The sequence below is a fragment of the Tupaia chinensis genome, unplaced genomic scaffold (genome assembly GCF_000334495.1).
Source record: "Tupaia chinensis unplaced genomic scaffold, TupChi_1.0 Scaffold000097_1, whole genome shotgun sequence".
In the NCBI taxonomy this organism is placed as follows: Eukaryota; Metazoa; Chordata; class Mammalia; order Scandentia; family Tupaiidae; genus Tupaia; species Tupaia belangeri.
In genome coordinates this window covers 9,635,268-9,653,167 of record NW_006159559.1, presented here as the reverse complement: position 1 = coordinate 9,653,167, position 17,900 = coordinate 9,635,268, and the positions used below count along the sequence as shown (strand labels likewise).

The 17,900-nt window shown below is 38.3% G+C and overlaps 2 protein-coding genes across 2 annotated transcripts; both read right to left on the bottom strand.

Moving 5' to 3' along the window:
• Window positions 1-737: 737 nt before the first annotated feature.
• Window positions 738-2,056, bottom strand: HTR1E (5-hydroxytryptamine receptor 1E). The gene has a single exon (XM_006143384.2). The coding sequence runs from the start codon at window positions 1,882-1,884 to the stop codon at window positions 787-789; it is 1,098 nt and encodes a 365-aa protein (XP_006143446.1). The 5' UTR covers window positions 1,885-2,056; the 3' UTR covers window positions 738-786.
• Window positions 2,057-2,459: 403 nt separating this feature from the next.
• LOC102501759 (5-hydroxytryptamine receptor 1E) lies at window positions 2,460-3,739 on the bottom strand. Its single transcript, XM_027769927.1, has one exon. It carries the CDS (start codon window positions 3,562-3,564, stop codon window positions 2,467-2,469), a length of 1,098 nt encoding a protein of 365 aa, XP_027625728.1. The 5' UTR covers window positions 3,565-3,739; the 3' UTR covers window positions 2,460-2,466.
• Between the last annotated feature and the right edge of the window lie 14,161 nt (window positions 3,740-17,900).

Sequence of the window (17,900 nt, the reverse complement as noted above, 5' to 3'; positions counted from 1 at the left end):
TCCCGAAAGGAGAAAGGAGGAGAAGGGATTGTGGCGTGGCCATCCTCCCGGGGGGTGATTTCTTGCTTTCTGTCTCTCTCTGTCTTTCCGGCTAGTGCAGGTACCCTATAGTAAAAACCTCTCCAAAAAAAGAAAGAAAGCAAGAAAGAAAGAAAGAAAGAAAGGAGAAACTTCATTTAATCATGCACCAAAAGTCCAGTGGTGTTTGTGCCTGAAAGGAATAATCTTTGTAGTCACAGTGCTACAATAAGTGATTTTTCCAGCTCAGGTCTGGAAGCAGTAAATGATAGGATACTACTTTCTCTTTGTTCTTTATGTAGTCATGCAATTCCCACTAGAGAATTTATGCATATAAAGCTATAACCTCGGACTTAACACCACATAAGGGCAAGTTATCAGATATTTGATTTATAAATAATGAGAAAAGTTGCAAATAAAGATTTTTCTTCTTTTACATTCTCCAATCGCAAGGCTAACTGAAATGGCTAAAAACTCAAAAATTTATTTACTGTTTCATCTTATTATCACCTCCATGAAATTTCTGTTTTTGTATGATAATGTTTATTTGAAATTACGTACCACAGATAAGACTGGAGGTAGAAAACAACACGCTGAATAACAAACAAAACAGAACAACAACAACAACAACAAAAAAGAAAAAACAAGACCACACATACTTACAAACTTTCCTGAACCAAGTATGTTCAAGAATTAATAAGTTGCACCCCTTACCCCCATCCACTCATGAGGCTCTGGCAAAAGTCACGTATTTTGGCTTTTTACAATCTAAGTATGCTCTCGGCATCTAATGAGCTTTTTAAAAGCCAGCTTAAAGTCTTCGTTAAAACTTGTGTAAAGTAGAGGATTGATTAGAGAATTAATATAACCAAGCCATGTCAAGAAATCAGCCACTTCAGAGGACACAGTATAGATGCTCAGACCCACAATCAACTCTTTGATGAAAAATGGCAGCCAAGACAAAATGAATGCACCCAAAATCAATCCCAGGATGCGTGCTGCCTTGCGCTCTCTGGTACTCGAAATCTGCTGCCGTTCTCCTGGGTGGTCCAGATCATTGTCGAAGGGAGGGATCCTGATAGAGCTGTGGATCTTTTCGAACTCCGTGGTAGGGTCTGAGGTGGAGAAGTCAGACACGCAGAAAGTCTGTGTAAGTTTACAACTTGCAAAAGAATTTTGGCTGTCTGTGCTTCTGTTGCTTAAGTGTCGGCTTGACCCTCTTTTCTGGTAAAGGCTCTTGGCCGCATGGTAAATCCGGTAATAGAGAATCAGTATCAAAGTCAAAGGTATATAAAATGCTCCAAGTGTGGAGTAGATGGTGTAGATGACATGATCATGCTGAATGGTGCACTGACTGGGGGGTGGGCTGAGCCGGCGGTGGCTTCTCCAGAACAGAGGGGGCATGGAGATGAAGATGGAGATGGTCCAGACCGTGAGGATCATCAGGCCAGCCCTCTTGGCTGTCCTCTTCCTGGCATATTCAATAGCATTGGTGATGGCCCAATACCTGTCCAGGGCAATCACACAGAGGTGCAAGATGGAGCAGGTGCAACAAGTCATATCCACACTTAGCCACACTTCACAGATGAAGTACCCAAGCTTCCAGCTGTCCATGACAATGTACATGATGCTCAGTGGCATGACCAGCACTGCCACCAGGAGGTCAGTTACGGCCAGTGAGCAGATCAGGTAGTTAGCAGGCTGGTGGAGCTTCTTGGTGGTGCCAATGGCCATGATCACAGCTGAATTCAGCAACATGGTCAGGGTGGTGATGACCACCAGAGCCATGCAAATGAGCATCTTCTCGGTGACAGTCTTGGGTCTCACAGCCATGCTGGCTTCTGTGGTGCAGTTTGTGCTGTTCATGTTTCCCTGGTCCCAGTCGACACTGTGGAGAAGCTGTTGGTTATTTTCCTTCAGGTGGAAACTGCATAGACTTGAATATCTCTCATTGGCCAGGAGGCTGTAATTTCTTCAGCTACGTAGTCTCGTGTGTTCTATTTTCTCTGAGTAATGGGAAGGGACACAGCATTTCTTCTTAATGGACTATTCCTGGAAAACATTATGCTACTGGTTAATGAATGAGAAAGACATTTTTTCCCTAGAAAACATGATAATATTTTGGTATTCATCAAATCATTGCATATTTCAGATATAATTTTATATTTCCTCTCTGTGATTTAAATTTATCTTTACTTATTCCTCAAAAGCTACCATTTTTTCTCCTCTGAAGTGAGTTTCCAAATCTTCACAATGAATACATTACCACATTTAAGTCTGCTTTCCTTCCTCAGTCAGTGAGTTTCCAAATCTTCACAATGAATACATTACCACATTTAAGTCTGCTTTCCTACCTCAATCAGTCTCTTATTAATATTATATATATATATATATATTCATCCACTCATGAGGCTCTGGCAAAAGTCACGTATTTTGGCTTTTTACAATCTAAGTATGCTCTCGGCATCTAATGAGCTTTTTAAAAGCCAGCTTAAAGTCTTCGTTAAAACTTGTGTAAAGTAGAGGATTGATTAGAGAATTAATATAACCAAGCCATGTCAAGAAATCAGCCACTTCAGAGGACACAGTATAGATGCTCAGACCCACAATCAACTCTTTGATGAAAAATGGCAGCCAAGACAAAATGAATGCACCCAAAATCAATCCCAGGATGCGTGCTGCCTTGCGCTCTCTGGTACTCGAAATCTGCTGCCGTTCTCCTGGGTGGTCCAGATCATTGTCGAAGGGAGGGATCCTGATAGAGCTGTGGATCTTTTCGAACTCCGTGGTAGGGTCTGAGGTGGAGAAGTCAGACACGCAGAAAGTCTGTGTAAGTTTACAACTTGCAAAAGAATTTTGGCTGTCTGTGCTTCTGTTGCTTAAGTGTCGGCTTGACCCTCTTTTCTGGTAAAGGCTCTTGGCCGCATGGTAAATCCGGTAATAGAGAATCAGTATCAAAGTCAAAGGTATATAAAATGCTCCAAGTGTGGAGTAGATGGTGTAGATGACATGATCATGCTGAATGGTGCACTGACTGGGGGGTGGGCTGAGCCGGCGGTGGCTTCTCCAGAACAGAGGGGGCATGGAGATGAAGATGGAGATGGTCCAGACCGTGAGGATCATCAGGCCAGCCCTCTTGGCTGTCCTCTTCCTGGCATATTCAATAGCATTGGTGATGGCCCAATACCTGTCCAGGGCAATCACACAGAGGTGCAAGATGGAGCAGGTGCAACAAGTCATATCCACACTTAGCCACACTTCACAGATGAAGTACCCAAGCTTCCAGCTGTCCATGACAATGTACATGATGCTCAGTGGCATGACCAGCACTGCCACCAGGAGGTCAGTTACGGCCAGTGAGCAGATCAGGTAGTTAGCAGGCTGGTGGAGCTTCTTGGTGGTGCCAATGGCCATGATCACAGCTGAATTCAGCAACATGGTCAGGGTGGTGATGACCACCAGAGCCATGCAAATGAGCATCTTCTCGGTGACAGTCTTGGGTCTCACAGCCATGCTGGCTTCTGTGGTGCAGTTTGTGCTGTTCATGTTTCCCTGGTCCCAGTCGACACTGTGGAGAAGCTGTTGGTTATTTTCCTTCAGGTGGAAACTGCATAGACTTGAATATCTCTCATTGGCCAGGAGGCTGTAATTTCTTCAGCTACGTAGTCTCGTGTGTTCTATTTTCTCTGAGTAATGGGAAGGGACACAGCATTTCTTCTTAATGGACTATTCCTGGAAAACATTATGCTACTGGTTAATGAATGAGAAAGACATTTTTTCCCTAGAAAACATGATAATATTTTGGTATTCATCAAATCATTGCATATTTCAGATATAATTTTATATTTCCTCTCTGTGATTTAAATTTATCTTTACTTATTCCTCAAAAGCTACCATTTTTTCTCCTCTGAAGTGAGTTTCCAAATCTTCACAATGAATACATTACCACATTTAAGTCTGCTTTCCTACCTCAATCAGTCTCTTATTAATATTATATATATATATATATATTTATACAGCTGAAGACATCATTCACATTGTATGATAAATCAGAAAATTTGAGACCATTACATTCAAGAAAAAATTATGTTGTTTATAATAAGCAGTTTTCAAACCAAAATTTAAAGCTACACAGCAAATTTTCAACTCTAAAGGAATATTAGTGTCACAATGGATTGTACAATTTTGTTTAATTATTTCTGACATTTTACATATCCCACTGTGTATTTCTTTGGAGAAAAGCATATAACATTACTTCGATGTCTGTGGCAAATTGTTCTCAGAGTAACACAATAAATCAAATGTGAAACAGCTTCATTGCTAAGCTCAAGGTCCTCCACATTTAAAAAAATGTGTTTAGTTTTGGTTAACATTTGTGTTCTCTCTATCTATCTGTCTATCTCCAAGATAGCTGTGATTAAGGTGGTCTGTCAATGAGATAGTCAGTGACATTTTTTTTTTTGAGAGATTTTCACTGTAGGGCGCGTGCGCTCGCCAGCCAGACAGAGAGAGACATAGAGACAGAAAGCGAGAAATCACGCCCCAGGGGGGATGGTCACGCCGCAATCCCTTCTCCTCCATTCTCCTCTCGGGATCTTGGGCACGCACGCACACGTGCCCAGCGTGAGTTTTAAGCCACCGGGTCCGGGACACGAACCACGGTCGACTATGTGGGAGTCCAGCAACATAGCCATTACGCTAACTGCTGGTTCCCAGTCAGTGACATTTTAAAAGAAAAGTCAAATATAAATGTACATTTATGAGAATAAGATGATCAAAGTCCACATGAGAATATTCATGACTAATGGCTGCTGGGTGGAAGATTGATTAAATCCTCTGGCTTGACTTCTTGGGATTAGGTTCAGGAAGATTCAAAGAAAAATAAGTGTTTTTAATTTAAATTTATTTATTACTATTTTTAGTTTGCCATAGGGCACATGTGCTTGCCAGAGAGAGAGAGAGTGAAAAAGCAAGCCACCAGGTCTGGTACTCAAACCACGGCTGGCTGTGTGGGAGTCCAGTGCCTTAACCATCATGTTACCTGCTGGCCCCAGTGGTTCAGTAGTTTTAAGAGGGGATATAAATTGATGTGCATGAGGCTTAATAGACACAATGATTTTAGTCAAGAATAGGAGCAGGGGTAGGGTATGTGTGAAAGAAGTGAATGAGATGGGAGTCTTTGGGCGAATTGGGGGCTAGAAGTAAAGGGACAGTAATAAAAATCTCCAGCCCGTGGGTGAGATCTAGCCCTGGATTTAATTTCTCCTCTATAACAGAGCAAAGAGCAAAAAGAGAGGGATATGGGTACCAGTTATCCTTTAGATATAGAAAGTAAAAGAAAATGATAATTTAATTAAAGACCACATATGGGACAATGGTTTTTAAGTTGTCTGTATCTTTCTGTATTTGAATGATATGATACTTTTTCTTTTTTTAAGATTTATTTATTTAATTTTATTTATTCATTCATTTATTTTTTAATTTGACAAGAGAGAGACACACACACACACACAGAGGGCGCAGGAGAGGGAGAGAGAGAGAGAGAGAACTAAAGCCACAAGGTCTGGGACTAGGCCCGCCAGTGGTTAGCCATGTGGGAGTGTCCAGTGCCTTATCCACCACGCCACCTGTTGGTCCCCTTGAATGACACTTTTTCTGCCTCTCTATTTCCCTATACCTACTTTTGCATACTTAATGTGTTTCCCTCATTTTAGAGATTGCTTCATCTCACTTGTACGTTGAATGTTTTCTTCTACACTGGCACCTTTCCCTTCGTTTATGAACAGTATATAAAAATGTAAATTTGTATTTATATTTGAGACAGGCTGTAGAATGAAAAGAGTATATGGTCTTTGGAATCATACCTCAATTCAGACACAACGTGGGTAATCTACTAGCTCCCGGGCCAGTTTTTCTAAATTTCTCCCTGTGTCTCAAGCATTTATTTCTCCATTGACCCCTTTGTCCTTAATAATATTTAATGAAGATTTTCTGTGTGCCTATTGATCCTTGATTGTGTTTTTCTTGGGTTATGGAGGTTTGTAGGGTAGAGCAGTTCTCAGTAAGAGGCTTTTCCATTCTTAGTGTAAAATGGAAAGTATAGAGAATAGCATGGATAGGAGACAGAAAATGTTAGCAAAAGCAATTATGAAATGTAGTTATTTTGATAAGATGTAGTAAAACACACCAAACAAAACCAGAAATAATTCAGCCTCCCCCCCCCCAACCCTTTTTATGAAATGCCAAGGAGGAGAGAGCAAGGGACAGACATGGGTATTTCTGACAAGGTCTTGTTGTTTCATGATCCTCCTGCCCCATCCCCAGTTAGCTAGGACTATGAGTATGCACAATTGTGCCTCGCATGTACAGATTGGCCTGGGAACAGAACCTGGGGCTCCCACACAGCTTCCAGCCTCCCAAATGATGGCGCTAGCTGTGCACTATTATAGCTGGGTCATACTTCAGTTTTATTGATCCATTAAAAGCTTCACTATTTATTTGAGCTCCCATAATCCCCATTGCCCTTTCTCTGGTGACACCATTTCTTTTTTATTTTGTCTTATTTTGTTTTGAAAGGAAAAGGTAGTTTATTAAGTAAAAGTGAAGTACACTCCTGAGAGGTAAGAGTGGGCCTGAGCTGACAGAGTAAGAGTGGTTCAAAAGGCCCCAACAGTTGCATTCTGCGAGATTTATAATGTTGTAATCTAAGTCATGTGGGTTGATCATTGGCTTGGCCCACTGGTTGTTCTCATTTCATTGGTTTTATCAAATGTGGCTGCCCACTGGTTTCTCACTGGCAAATGTGGCTGGACTCACTGATTCCTCTCATTGGCTACGTCAAAAGTAGTATAATCAGCTAGACATCTCCCATTAATCTTTTGCCTACACTACCTTGGGTGGGGGATTTTCTGCCCTGATTGGATTTTTCTATCTAGCCACATGGGCAGATGCTCCAGCCCTCTTACCTAATTCCCTTTGCTAGTTTCTCTTGCCTCATTGTGGGGCATGATCCTCATAAATCTTTTTGGGGAACTCAAGGTAGATGGTCTGTCTTCTTTGTAACTATATATTTTTCACTTTTCCCAGCAGGCTATACTTTTCTAGTGGGTAGAATATATACCTGATTCATTTTTAAAACTACTTCTAGTTAAATTAGCAAACACACAGTAGGTTGGGTAGCTGCATTCTCAGCTTTTAACAAAACTTCTTAATTTATTTTGTGCTTGTGCCTTTCAGAATGAGAGTTATACTATGAATGCCTGTGTCCTCTGTCACCCCAAACTCCTGGATATACCCAGCTTGCCATCTTTCATTTTTAAAAGGTTTATTTATTTATAATAATAAATAAAATATATTTTATATATTTTTCCATGACAAAGAAAGACAGAAGTAAAGAGACCTTACAGGGTCTTCAGACCACAATCTACCCCAGTCTCTGCCAGCCAGGATCATGGTCATGTGTTTGTCTAGGATTTTGTCTGGGAATTCCTTGGGACACTAACCTCAAACCTTCTCAGGTGATTTTCAGCATCACAGAGTGTTGTTAATATTGCTCTGTTACCACAGGTGGCTCATCTTTGTTTTGTTTTTTACTTAATGATCTATCATGAAGTATGTTTCATAACAATACATGGGCCACGTTCTTTTGAATGCCTTGATGAGATTAGGTCCAGGAAGACCTAACTGGGGAGAGTCTATAGATTGCATAAGTCTGAGAATTGGATCCTGAAGCTCTTGACCATTCAAAGGTTGGACAGTAAGAAGGAATTGGTAAAGCAGATGAAGAGGAAGAACTATTGAAGTGGAAGAGAATGATGAGGGATGATTTTGTTCCAAGACCATGTCAGGGAAGGGTATCGACGAAGAGAGATGATCAACTGTTTAAGTGCTGCTGATGAGCCAAGAGTGGTGGGGACCCGACTGGTGAGCTAGGCATTGAGATGACATCATTGACCTCAACAAGAGCAGATTTGTGAAACAGTGGAGATGAATAGCTGAGTGTAGTGGTTTCAAGAAGAATGTGAGGAGGGAAAACACGATAGAGACAAAGATTAAGAATAATTATTTCAAGAGTTTTTTTCTGAAAAGGAGAGTAGAGAAATAATGTAGTAGCTGTAGAGGGGAATGTGAAGTGGTATAAGTTTTTGTTTTTTGATTTTTTTTAAACTAGGCTGTTTGCAATTTTCTTTGCTACTATGCTCTATGTATTTCATATGGGAACAGAGAATGTTTCTGGAGTGAGTAAAACGTGAAAGAGGAAGAAGAAAAGCAATAAAATGGAAGAGGCTGGGGGGAGTCAGTGGGCCCAAGAGTGCGTTAGGTAAGTAGAATTCCTCGAGAGATTTAGTGAATCCGGATGTGGCAACAAAAAGGTCAAAAAAAGCAGCCATACTTAGAAAATGAGTCAACTCAATTGTCTTGGGTTCCTTGTAGCTTCTTAAGAAAATATGCATAGTTTTATAACCATTATCAGCTTCCTAGTAGGTAGTAAGAATTCTAATTAGAACAGTGCTGGCTAAATGGAACCTGGAAATCTCAAGTCTCAGCTTTTCACATAATAGGAGAGGAGGGACTATAATAACACATACAGTTATGTGTTATTATTATTTTTCTGCAGAATCAATCCAAATATTAATATCAACACATAAATCTTTATTAGTGCACTGGAATAGAATATTATTAATAATTGCAATAATCATAATTTAAATGAATACATCCAATCTGGATGTGATACAGCAACTTCTTGGAATTTGTAACATTCAGTTCCTGCTTAATTATGACATAGAAAATACAGTGTAGCCCCAGGTTATATTGAAATGGCTTTCTATTAAGATGATAAACAGGAGAGAATCACTCTAAACCTAACTGGCCAGTGTATGCTTCTCCCCATTTACTGGGGTATCCCAGGGCCTCTCATTTATATTATCCTGGCAAAGGCTGAGTACCAGGCAGATGACAGCATAAGGACAATAGATATTTTAAGGCAGACTTTGACATGCCTTTCTTCAGGGACTTCATCCTTTTCAGGATTATGGAGAGGGACAAGAATGTCTTCCTCAAGGATCAAGCACAGTGGTAACATGACTGGACCCACATTGGAAGGGATCCAGTTTGTGTCCCTCCTCTACCAGGTGTGTGTGAGCATGCTCTGAGCAGGCTGAGATTGAGAATGGATCACAGCACTTCCTACTTTCTTCTAGAAGACATAAACAAACAAGAAGGTGACTTTCGTGCCTAGGAGGGGGCTTCTAATCATCCAGCATTATGAAGAAGGATAGGTCAGCTAATACCTGCTCATCATAAAAATTCTCTTAGAGAGGTTCCTCAATTAGAAAATTGACATTCATTTTCTAAGTGTTGTTTTACTTTACTGTAAAAAAGTGTGCCCGAGTCAAAGGTTTTGGAGAGAAAGCTTAGATTTTGAGGATGAGCTCTGTCACTCATCAGTGGTAGTGTAGCTTTCAGCCAGATTTTTAACATTGCCCTGCTCCAATTTCCTCCTTTTTCAATTGCAGATAATGGTACATTCCTCACAAGAGATAGGGAAACTTGAATACTAGTTGAGTTAATACATGTAGAATGCTTAGAAAAATGTCTGATATTTAGGAAGTGCTATATTAGGTTTGCCGTGATTTTATAAATTTTCCCAGGGATTTCTGCACTGGATAGTGGAGATAAATTCCATCCCACAAACTCTGATATGTAACAGAGTACTGTATTTTTATTAATCTAATTTCTGCCTCTAAGCTTCTCATTTCTCATGAGTTGGACTTTCACTGTCTTTTGCCCAAGCCCAAGTCTCTGAGGGATTGTGGAGTTTGGCAGGCAGGTCACCTGTGCAGAGAAGTCCTTGATTGGATTTTTCTAACACCTCAGTCCTACTACACCTCAGTCCTACTTTCAGATAGAGACTGTGTCCCTAAGAAGCTTAGGGAATTTCCTAAAATTGGGAACTCCATACCTAGGACCTTGTGCTTTTAGCCACACCCTAAGTTTATTCCACTCTGGATATCATAGACACTCCAGAGGCTGCTGGAACTTTGGGCATAGGTCTTGGATGCCCAGGACTTTTTCTGTCCTTCTACTTTGGAGTAATGGTATGTAGACTATGGGAGAAGGCGTTCGCTTTCCTCCACTTTCTCCTAAGCCTCTCTACCACTTTCTGGAAACTCTCTTTTCCTCGCTCATTCACAGGCTGTAAATGCTTCACCCCATTTCATACTATGGATCAGCACCTGTGAGCTTTAGTCATGAAGGATCTCCTGACTCTAGGAAAAGCATCAACACCAACAGAGAATGGCTGCTTCTGGACCCTGATGTGTGTGACATACTCAACTCATTTTTAACTTCACCAGTTTATTTAATCCATAGCTTTTCAATAAGTATTAATAATTCACCATAAATATTTTCTTTATTTTTTTAAAAAAAATAAAGCTAAAACTGCTTTTCTTGAAATTAAAATACCTATTTAAGTCCACAGTGAGCTACATAGCATCAGCTAGGTGCTACTTTATAGTATATTCATTCTACTCAGAACTTCACGCCTAAAATCAGACATGTGTTCACAGACATGTATGTATCAGCTGAACTTGCTATTGAAAGTAGTTAGATTTATTAAGATATTTTGTGAATCAACAAAATGTGGGGGAAAAAAGGGATGGAAAGTAACCGTAGACACCAGAGACAGTTTGAGAGAAGGGTGGGAAATGGCAGAGGGTAAGAAATAGGGGGAAAATATATATAAATATATATGAAAAAAAAGAAATCAATTGACCATATATGTGTCAGTCTATTTCCAGACTCTTCTATTCTGCTGATTTGCCTTTATGCCAGTGCGACAGTCTTTATCATTGCCGTTTCCTCAGACCCAAGGTCAGGTGGTGTATGTTCTCCAACTTTGTTCTTTACAAGATTGTTTTGGCTATGCTAAGTCCTATAAAAATCCTTATGAATTTCCACAAAAAGAGCTCTGCTGGAATTTTGGTTGGGATTGTATTGAAATTATAGACTAGTTAAAGTAGAATGAAAGATTACCTGTATTGTGTGCCCTCCAATTCCAAAAGGTTATTTGGCATTCTTAATTTCTTTCAGTGATATTTGTAGTTTTAGATGTGGAGAGTTTACATATATTGAAATAATTTACCCTCAATTGTTTTAATATTTTTACATTATTGTAAATATTTGTGTTTTAATTTCCATTTTTACTGCTCAATAGAGAAATACAATGAATTTTTACATTTAAAATTTGAATCTATGATCTCGCTAAATGCTTTCAGGAACTCTAGTTGATATTTAGTAGATTCATGATTTCTGTCTGAAAACGATAATGTCATTTGCAAATAGATACTTCTATTTCATTCTCAGTTTTAGCGCTCTCATTTTTTTTGGTCTTACCTTATCACACTGATTAGAAGACAAGTAAAATTCTAAGTAAGAACGGTAAAAGCAGACATTCTTATTTTGTGCTCCATTTTAGAGGAGAAATGTTCATCATTTACCATTAATATGATGTTAGCTATAGTTTTTTTTTCTAGATACAACTATTGGTTTGAGGAAATATTCTTCTATTTTTAAATTGCCAATAGTTTGTTATAAAAAACAGATGTTCAGTTACATAAAATTTCAGTTTCTCATTTTTTTTTTCTTGATCAGTTTAGGTAAGGAGTTTTCTCAGTTTTATTGATCTTTGCAAACCAGCTCTGTTTTTTAAGAGGTATTTTTGCTATAGGGCACGTGCACTCACTGGAGAGAAAGAGAGAGAGACAGAAAGCAAGAAATCACCCCTTCCCCTCCAAGGGGATAGACACATCACACTTCTTTCTCCTCCATTCTCCTCAGGATTTGGGTGTGCACACACATGTGCCCAGTGTGAGTTTTAAGCTGCTGGGTCAGAGACTTGAACTATGGTCGACTATGTGGGAGTCCAGTGATGTAACCATTATGCCGTCTGCTGGTCCTACAAACCAACTCTTTCAAAAAATAACTTTAAGGGACCAGCAGTTGGCATAATGGCTACGTCGCTGGACTCCCATGTAATCAACTGTGGTTCGAGTACCAGACTCAGTGACTTAAACTCACGCCAGGCATGTGTGCATGTGTGCTCAAGATCCCAAGAGGAGAATGGAGGAGAAGGGACTGAGGTGTGGCCATCCCCCCTGGGGGTAATCTCTCGCTTTCTGTCTCTCTGTCTTTCTGACGAGCCCGTGAATCCTATAGCAAACACATCTCAAAAAAAAAAAATAATAATAGCTTTTAAATATAGTATTTACTTATTTCTTCCAAGAGAGACAGAGAGAGAGCGTGCACCCCAGTAGGTTCTTGATGCCAGAATGCACCCCCAGCTTCAGCCACCCCTGAATCATGGGCATGTGTGTATCTAGCATACTCAGGGAGGATGTAAACCTAGAAACCTCCCATATGGGTCACTCTCACAGAACACTGCATTTCACTGCTGAGTTAGCTGGCTCCAACCAGCTTTTGAGTGACTCGATTATCTATGTTGTTATCTATTGTTTACACTTTCAGTGTAATAATCCCTAAAATAGACAAGTGGGACTATATCATATTAAGATGTTTCTGCACAGTAAGGGACACAGTAACTAGAGTGAATTGATGACCCTCAGAATGGGAGAATATTTTTGTAAATTATGAGTCAGACAAGGGACTGATAACCAGAATACACAGGGAACTCAAGCAGTTTATGGGAAAAAAAAGAAAAGAAAAAGAAAGATTAACCCAATTAAAAGATGGGAAAATGAGCTGAACAAAATAAGGAAGCCAAACATATGAACAGCCAAAAAACATAAGAGGAAATGCTCAACATCCCTCATCAAAAGGGAGATGCAGATTAAAACCACAGTGAGATACCACCTATCCCCTGTCAGAATGGCAAAGATTAAAAATGCAAGAAGTAATACATGTTGGTGGGGTCGTGGTGAAAGGAGAGCTCTCCTACACTGTTGGTGGAACTGCAAACTGGTTCAGCCACTGTAGAAAACAGTATGGAGGTTCCTCAAAGATCTACAAATAGAACCACCATTTGATCCAGCAGTCCTACTTCTGGATATCTATCCAAAGGACAGGAGAATGCTCAGTTGTAAAAGCGCTTGCACATTAGTGTTTATTGCAGCATTATTCACAATTGCTAAGACATGGAACCGACCCAAATGTCCAGAGATGAATGGATTGAAAAATTGTGGCACATATTTTCTATGAAATACTATCCAGCCATGAAAAACAATGAGACCCTGGCATTTGATAGAAAGTGGTTAAATATAGAGGCTATATTGCTGAGTGAAGCAAGCCAAGATATGAAAGAAAGATATTGTATGTATCCACTTAAAATACACCAACGATCTGCACTCTATGGTAGAGATTAAAATATTGGAGGGCATAAAAGCAGTGAAAATAGTTATGGATGCTGAAGACAGTGTGGAATGGGGCAGGAGAAGGGAAGAGTATAGAGAAGGATACCAAGAGAACAAATAGAGAGGCATGACATTAGTGGTACACAGAAATGGTTTATTATCTGTTGATGATAACATGTATAGTATTCTCAACTGGACTGGTCTGAATTAACCCAATTTCATGTTGGGTAAATTCTTTATACAAGTCAAATGATATATAGTGATTGAATGTTTAAAAAAATAATGAGGATAATAATAATCTGAAAAAAAAAGGATAAAAAGCTATTTGACAATGATGTGGATAGTAATGTCTTTGTCTTGACTGATATGCATGGTATTCATGCTGGAAAAAGAAATGTAATACATTGTTAAGTTATATGTGATTCAGTATAATATAAACAAGATTAAGATAATAATAAATAAAATTAAATTCAAAAAGAGTATTCCATGATTATTCAATGTGGTGTCATATAAGCTTATTTACTTCATAGTATTGTTCAAATCTTACATACTTTAACCAATATTTTGTCGATTTCTTTTCATTATTGAGAGAAGATTGTTAAAATCTATTTTAATTGTATATATGCTTATTTCTTCAGTTCTTTCAATTTTGGAGTCATATATATATATGACTATATGTATATCTTCAAATATATGTATATATTTATAATTTATATCTTATTTATATATGTATATTTATGTTTGTATTATATATGTATATATTTATACATACGAGTATATATGTGTGTATATATACACACACACATTTATTTATTTATTTATTTATTGCCAGAGAGCACATGAGAGAAAGAGAAAAAAAGAAAGATGGGGGGTGGCAGAGAGAGAGAGAGAGCAAGTACCTTCAGCGGGACATGGTCACTATGCTATTCTTTTTATCCCATTTCTCCATCCTTTTAGGATTTTGGGCCTACACGCACATGAACCTGGCATGTTTTTCAAGCCACCGAGGCTAAAACTCAAACCACGGCAAGTCATGTGGGATCTGGTTTTCTTTGCACAGTGTTTAACCTATTGTGCTACAGGGTCAACTTGAGTCACGTATTTTGAAACTCTGTCACTAGGTGTATATACTCAGGATTTCCGTTTTCTGGAGGAATTGACCCTTTTAGCATTCTGCAATATTTCCATTTATCCTGGATAATATTCTTTGTTCTGATGTTTAGTTTGTATGATAACATAGCCACTATAACTTTCTATTGATTGCTATTTGTATGGAATATCTTTTTTCTATTCTTTTACTTTTAAACTTTCTATGTCTTTATATTAAGTAGGTTTCTTGTAGATAGCCTCTAGTTGAATTTCACATTTTTATAACCAGTTTGACCCCCTCTAATTTTTTTTTTTTTTGGAGAGGTTTTTGCTATGGGATGTGTGCACTCGCCAGAAAGAGAGGGAGAGACAAAGAGAGAGAAAGCGAGAATCACCCCCCAGGGGGGATGGCCACGCTGTAATCCCTTCTCCTCCATTCTTTTCGTGAGATCTTGGACACACACACACACACATGCCTGGTGTGAGGTTAAGCCATCAGGTCCAGGATTCAAAGAGTGGTAGACTACACGGGAGTCCAGCAACATAACCATTATGCTATCTGCTGGTCCCGACCTTCTCTGATTTTTAATTGGAATATTTAGACAATTTATACTTAGAGTAACTAATAATAACTAATAATATGCTTTTTTTCCCTCAAGTTTTTTTTGCTATAGGGTGCATGGAGAGAAACACTGACAGATGGAAAGTAAGGAATCACTCCCTAGGAGGGATTGCCATGCCACAAATCTCTTCTCATCTAGTCTCTCCTAGGGATTTTGGGCATGCATGTACATGTGCCTGGTGTGATTTTCAAGCTGCCAGGTCCTGGACTTGAGCCACATATCCAGCCATATTGGATCCAGTGCCTTAACCTCCACACTAGCTGCAGGCCCACTTGGACATTTTTTTTTTTTTTTAATTGCCAGAGGATGCATATGCTTGCCAGAGAAAGACAGAGATTAAAGAAGAAGAAAGCACTGTCTTGGAACCAGCAGTTAGCATAATGGCTATGTCACTGGACTCTCATGTAATCGACAGCAGTTCGAGTACCAGACCCGGTGGCTTAAATTCATGCCAGGCGCATGTGCATGCATGCCCAAGATCCTGAGAGGAGAATGGAGGAGAAGGGATTGTGGCGTGGTCATCCCCCCTGGGGGGTGATTTCTTGCTTTCTGTCTCTCTGTCTCTCCTCTGTCTCTCTGGCAAGCACATGCACCTTACAGGAAAAAAAAAAAAAAAAAAAGCACTCTCTACTGGGTGTGATCATGCTGCAATCCCTTTTCCTCCATTTTTCTATCTTGTTGAGATTTTGGGCATGCACACACATATGCCTACTGTGTTTTTCAAACTGTCAGACCAGAATTCCAATTGCAGTAAATCATGTGGGATCTGGCTTCCTTAACCACTAGGCTATGGGACTGGCTTGACATGCTTGAATTTAATTCTACCATCTTTGCGTATCTGAGTCTCTTTGATTTATTTCCCTGGTATTTTGTAATTGGAAATATATAAATTCGACACATGTTATGTTTGATTTACACCTAAATGTTTTGTTTTCTTTAGAGCAACTATAAATGTCATTGTGTTTCTAATTTCAGTTTCCACACGTACATTTTTAGAGTATAGAAAAGTTATTGATTTTGTGTATTGATCTAGTGTTATCCTACCTTCCTAGACTCACTCATTAGTTACAGTAGGTTTTTCTTTTTGTACACTATCTGGAGTTTTCTACATAAATGATTATTTCATGTGGAAATAGAAAGATTTTTATTTCTTCTTTCTCCTGTTTGCCTTTTCTTTTCTTTCTTTCTTTCTTTCTTTTTTTTTTTTTTTTTTTTTTTTTTTTTTTTTTTGCCATACTGCAGTGGTTAAGCCTTGAAGTACAATGTTAAATATAAGTAGTTAGAGCAGACATTTAATCTTATTTCCTGTCATAGATAGAAAGCTTCAGTCCTTTCCTATTAAATATATTAGCATTCAGTTTTGTGTAAATGTTCCTTATCAAGTTAAAAAAATTTCCTCTCTACTGCTATTTTTCTGAGAGCTTTTATCAGACATGGAAAGTTGAAAATTGTCAAATGCATTTTCTGCATCAGTTGATGTAATTATGTTATATTTTCTTCTATAGGTTGCTCATCTAGTGGGTTATATAGCCCTGCCATTCTGAGGAGAAATCCCTCTTCTCTGTGGTGTATGATTCTTTTCATATGCTCCTGAAACGATTTAATAATATCTTGTTAAGGATTTCTATTCTATATTCATGAAGGATATACATAGATTTTAAAACTGTCTTTGTTTGGTTTTGATATCAGGGTATACTGGCTTTATAATATGAATTGGAAAGCATTCATTTTCTGTTTATTTTTTGGGGGGGAACTAGATTGTGTAGACTTGCTGTTAATTCTTTAACCCTTTGGAAGAATTCTTCAGTGAAATCATCTGGGCTTTTTCAGGAGTTTTAAAATTATGAAATCAATTTTCTTAACAGTTTTATGGCTATTCAAGCTATTTTCTGTTGGATGATTTGTGGCAGTTTGCACTTTTTGTGTATTGTTTTATTTCATCTAAATAATAATATTTATGTTTACAGAGCTGTCCTTAATATTCTTTTATTATCCTTTATATGTTAATAGGCACATAATAGAATATTCCCAGTTTCACTACAGATATTGGTAATTTGTTTTCGCTTTTATTTTCCTTTATAAGCTTATGAGTTGTATCGATTTTACTGACCTTTTCAAAGAACAAACTTTTAATTTTGTTGATTATTTTCTATTTATTTTGCTTTTGATATCAGTGGCTTGGCTTTATCTTTATTATTTCTTCCCTTCTTGTGTTGGGTTTATTTTATTCTTCTTTTCCTAATTTCTTGAAATTAGAGCTTAGATTATTGGTTTGAGTTTTTCTCCCCCTTTCAATGTAAGCATTTTAGTGTTATAAATTTATCTTTCAACACTGCTTGTGCTGTATCCTATATAGGTTGTATTTTCATTTTCATTCAGTTTGGTGTATCTTCTGATTTTTCCTTGAGTTTTATCTTTGACCGGTATATTACAGGAAGTGTGCTGTGTAATTTCTAAGTGTTTAAGTGTTTGGAGGTTTTTAAAATTTATTTATTTTTTTCTCTTTCTTGTTGTCTTTTTGTATTGACTTCTGGTCAAGAATGTCACTCTCTGCCCCTGGCAATTTTCTTTGTTCTGAAGTGTAATTTATCTGAAATTAATCGTATAGACACTTCTGTTGTTTTTGATTAAGCTTTCAATGGAACACCTTTTCTACCTTTTTACCTTCAACCTATATAATTACATTCGGAGTTTCTTACAGATAGCATATATTTATAGCATATATAGTTGGATTATGGTGTGTGTATGTGTGTCAATTTCTGTCCCTTATTAATATATTTAGACCTTTTAAAACTTAATGTAA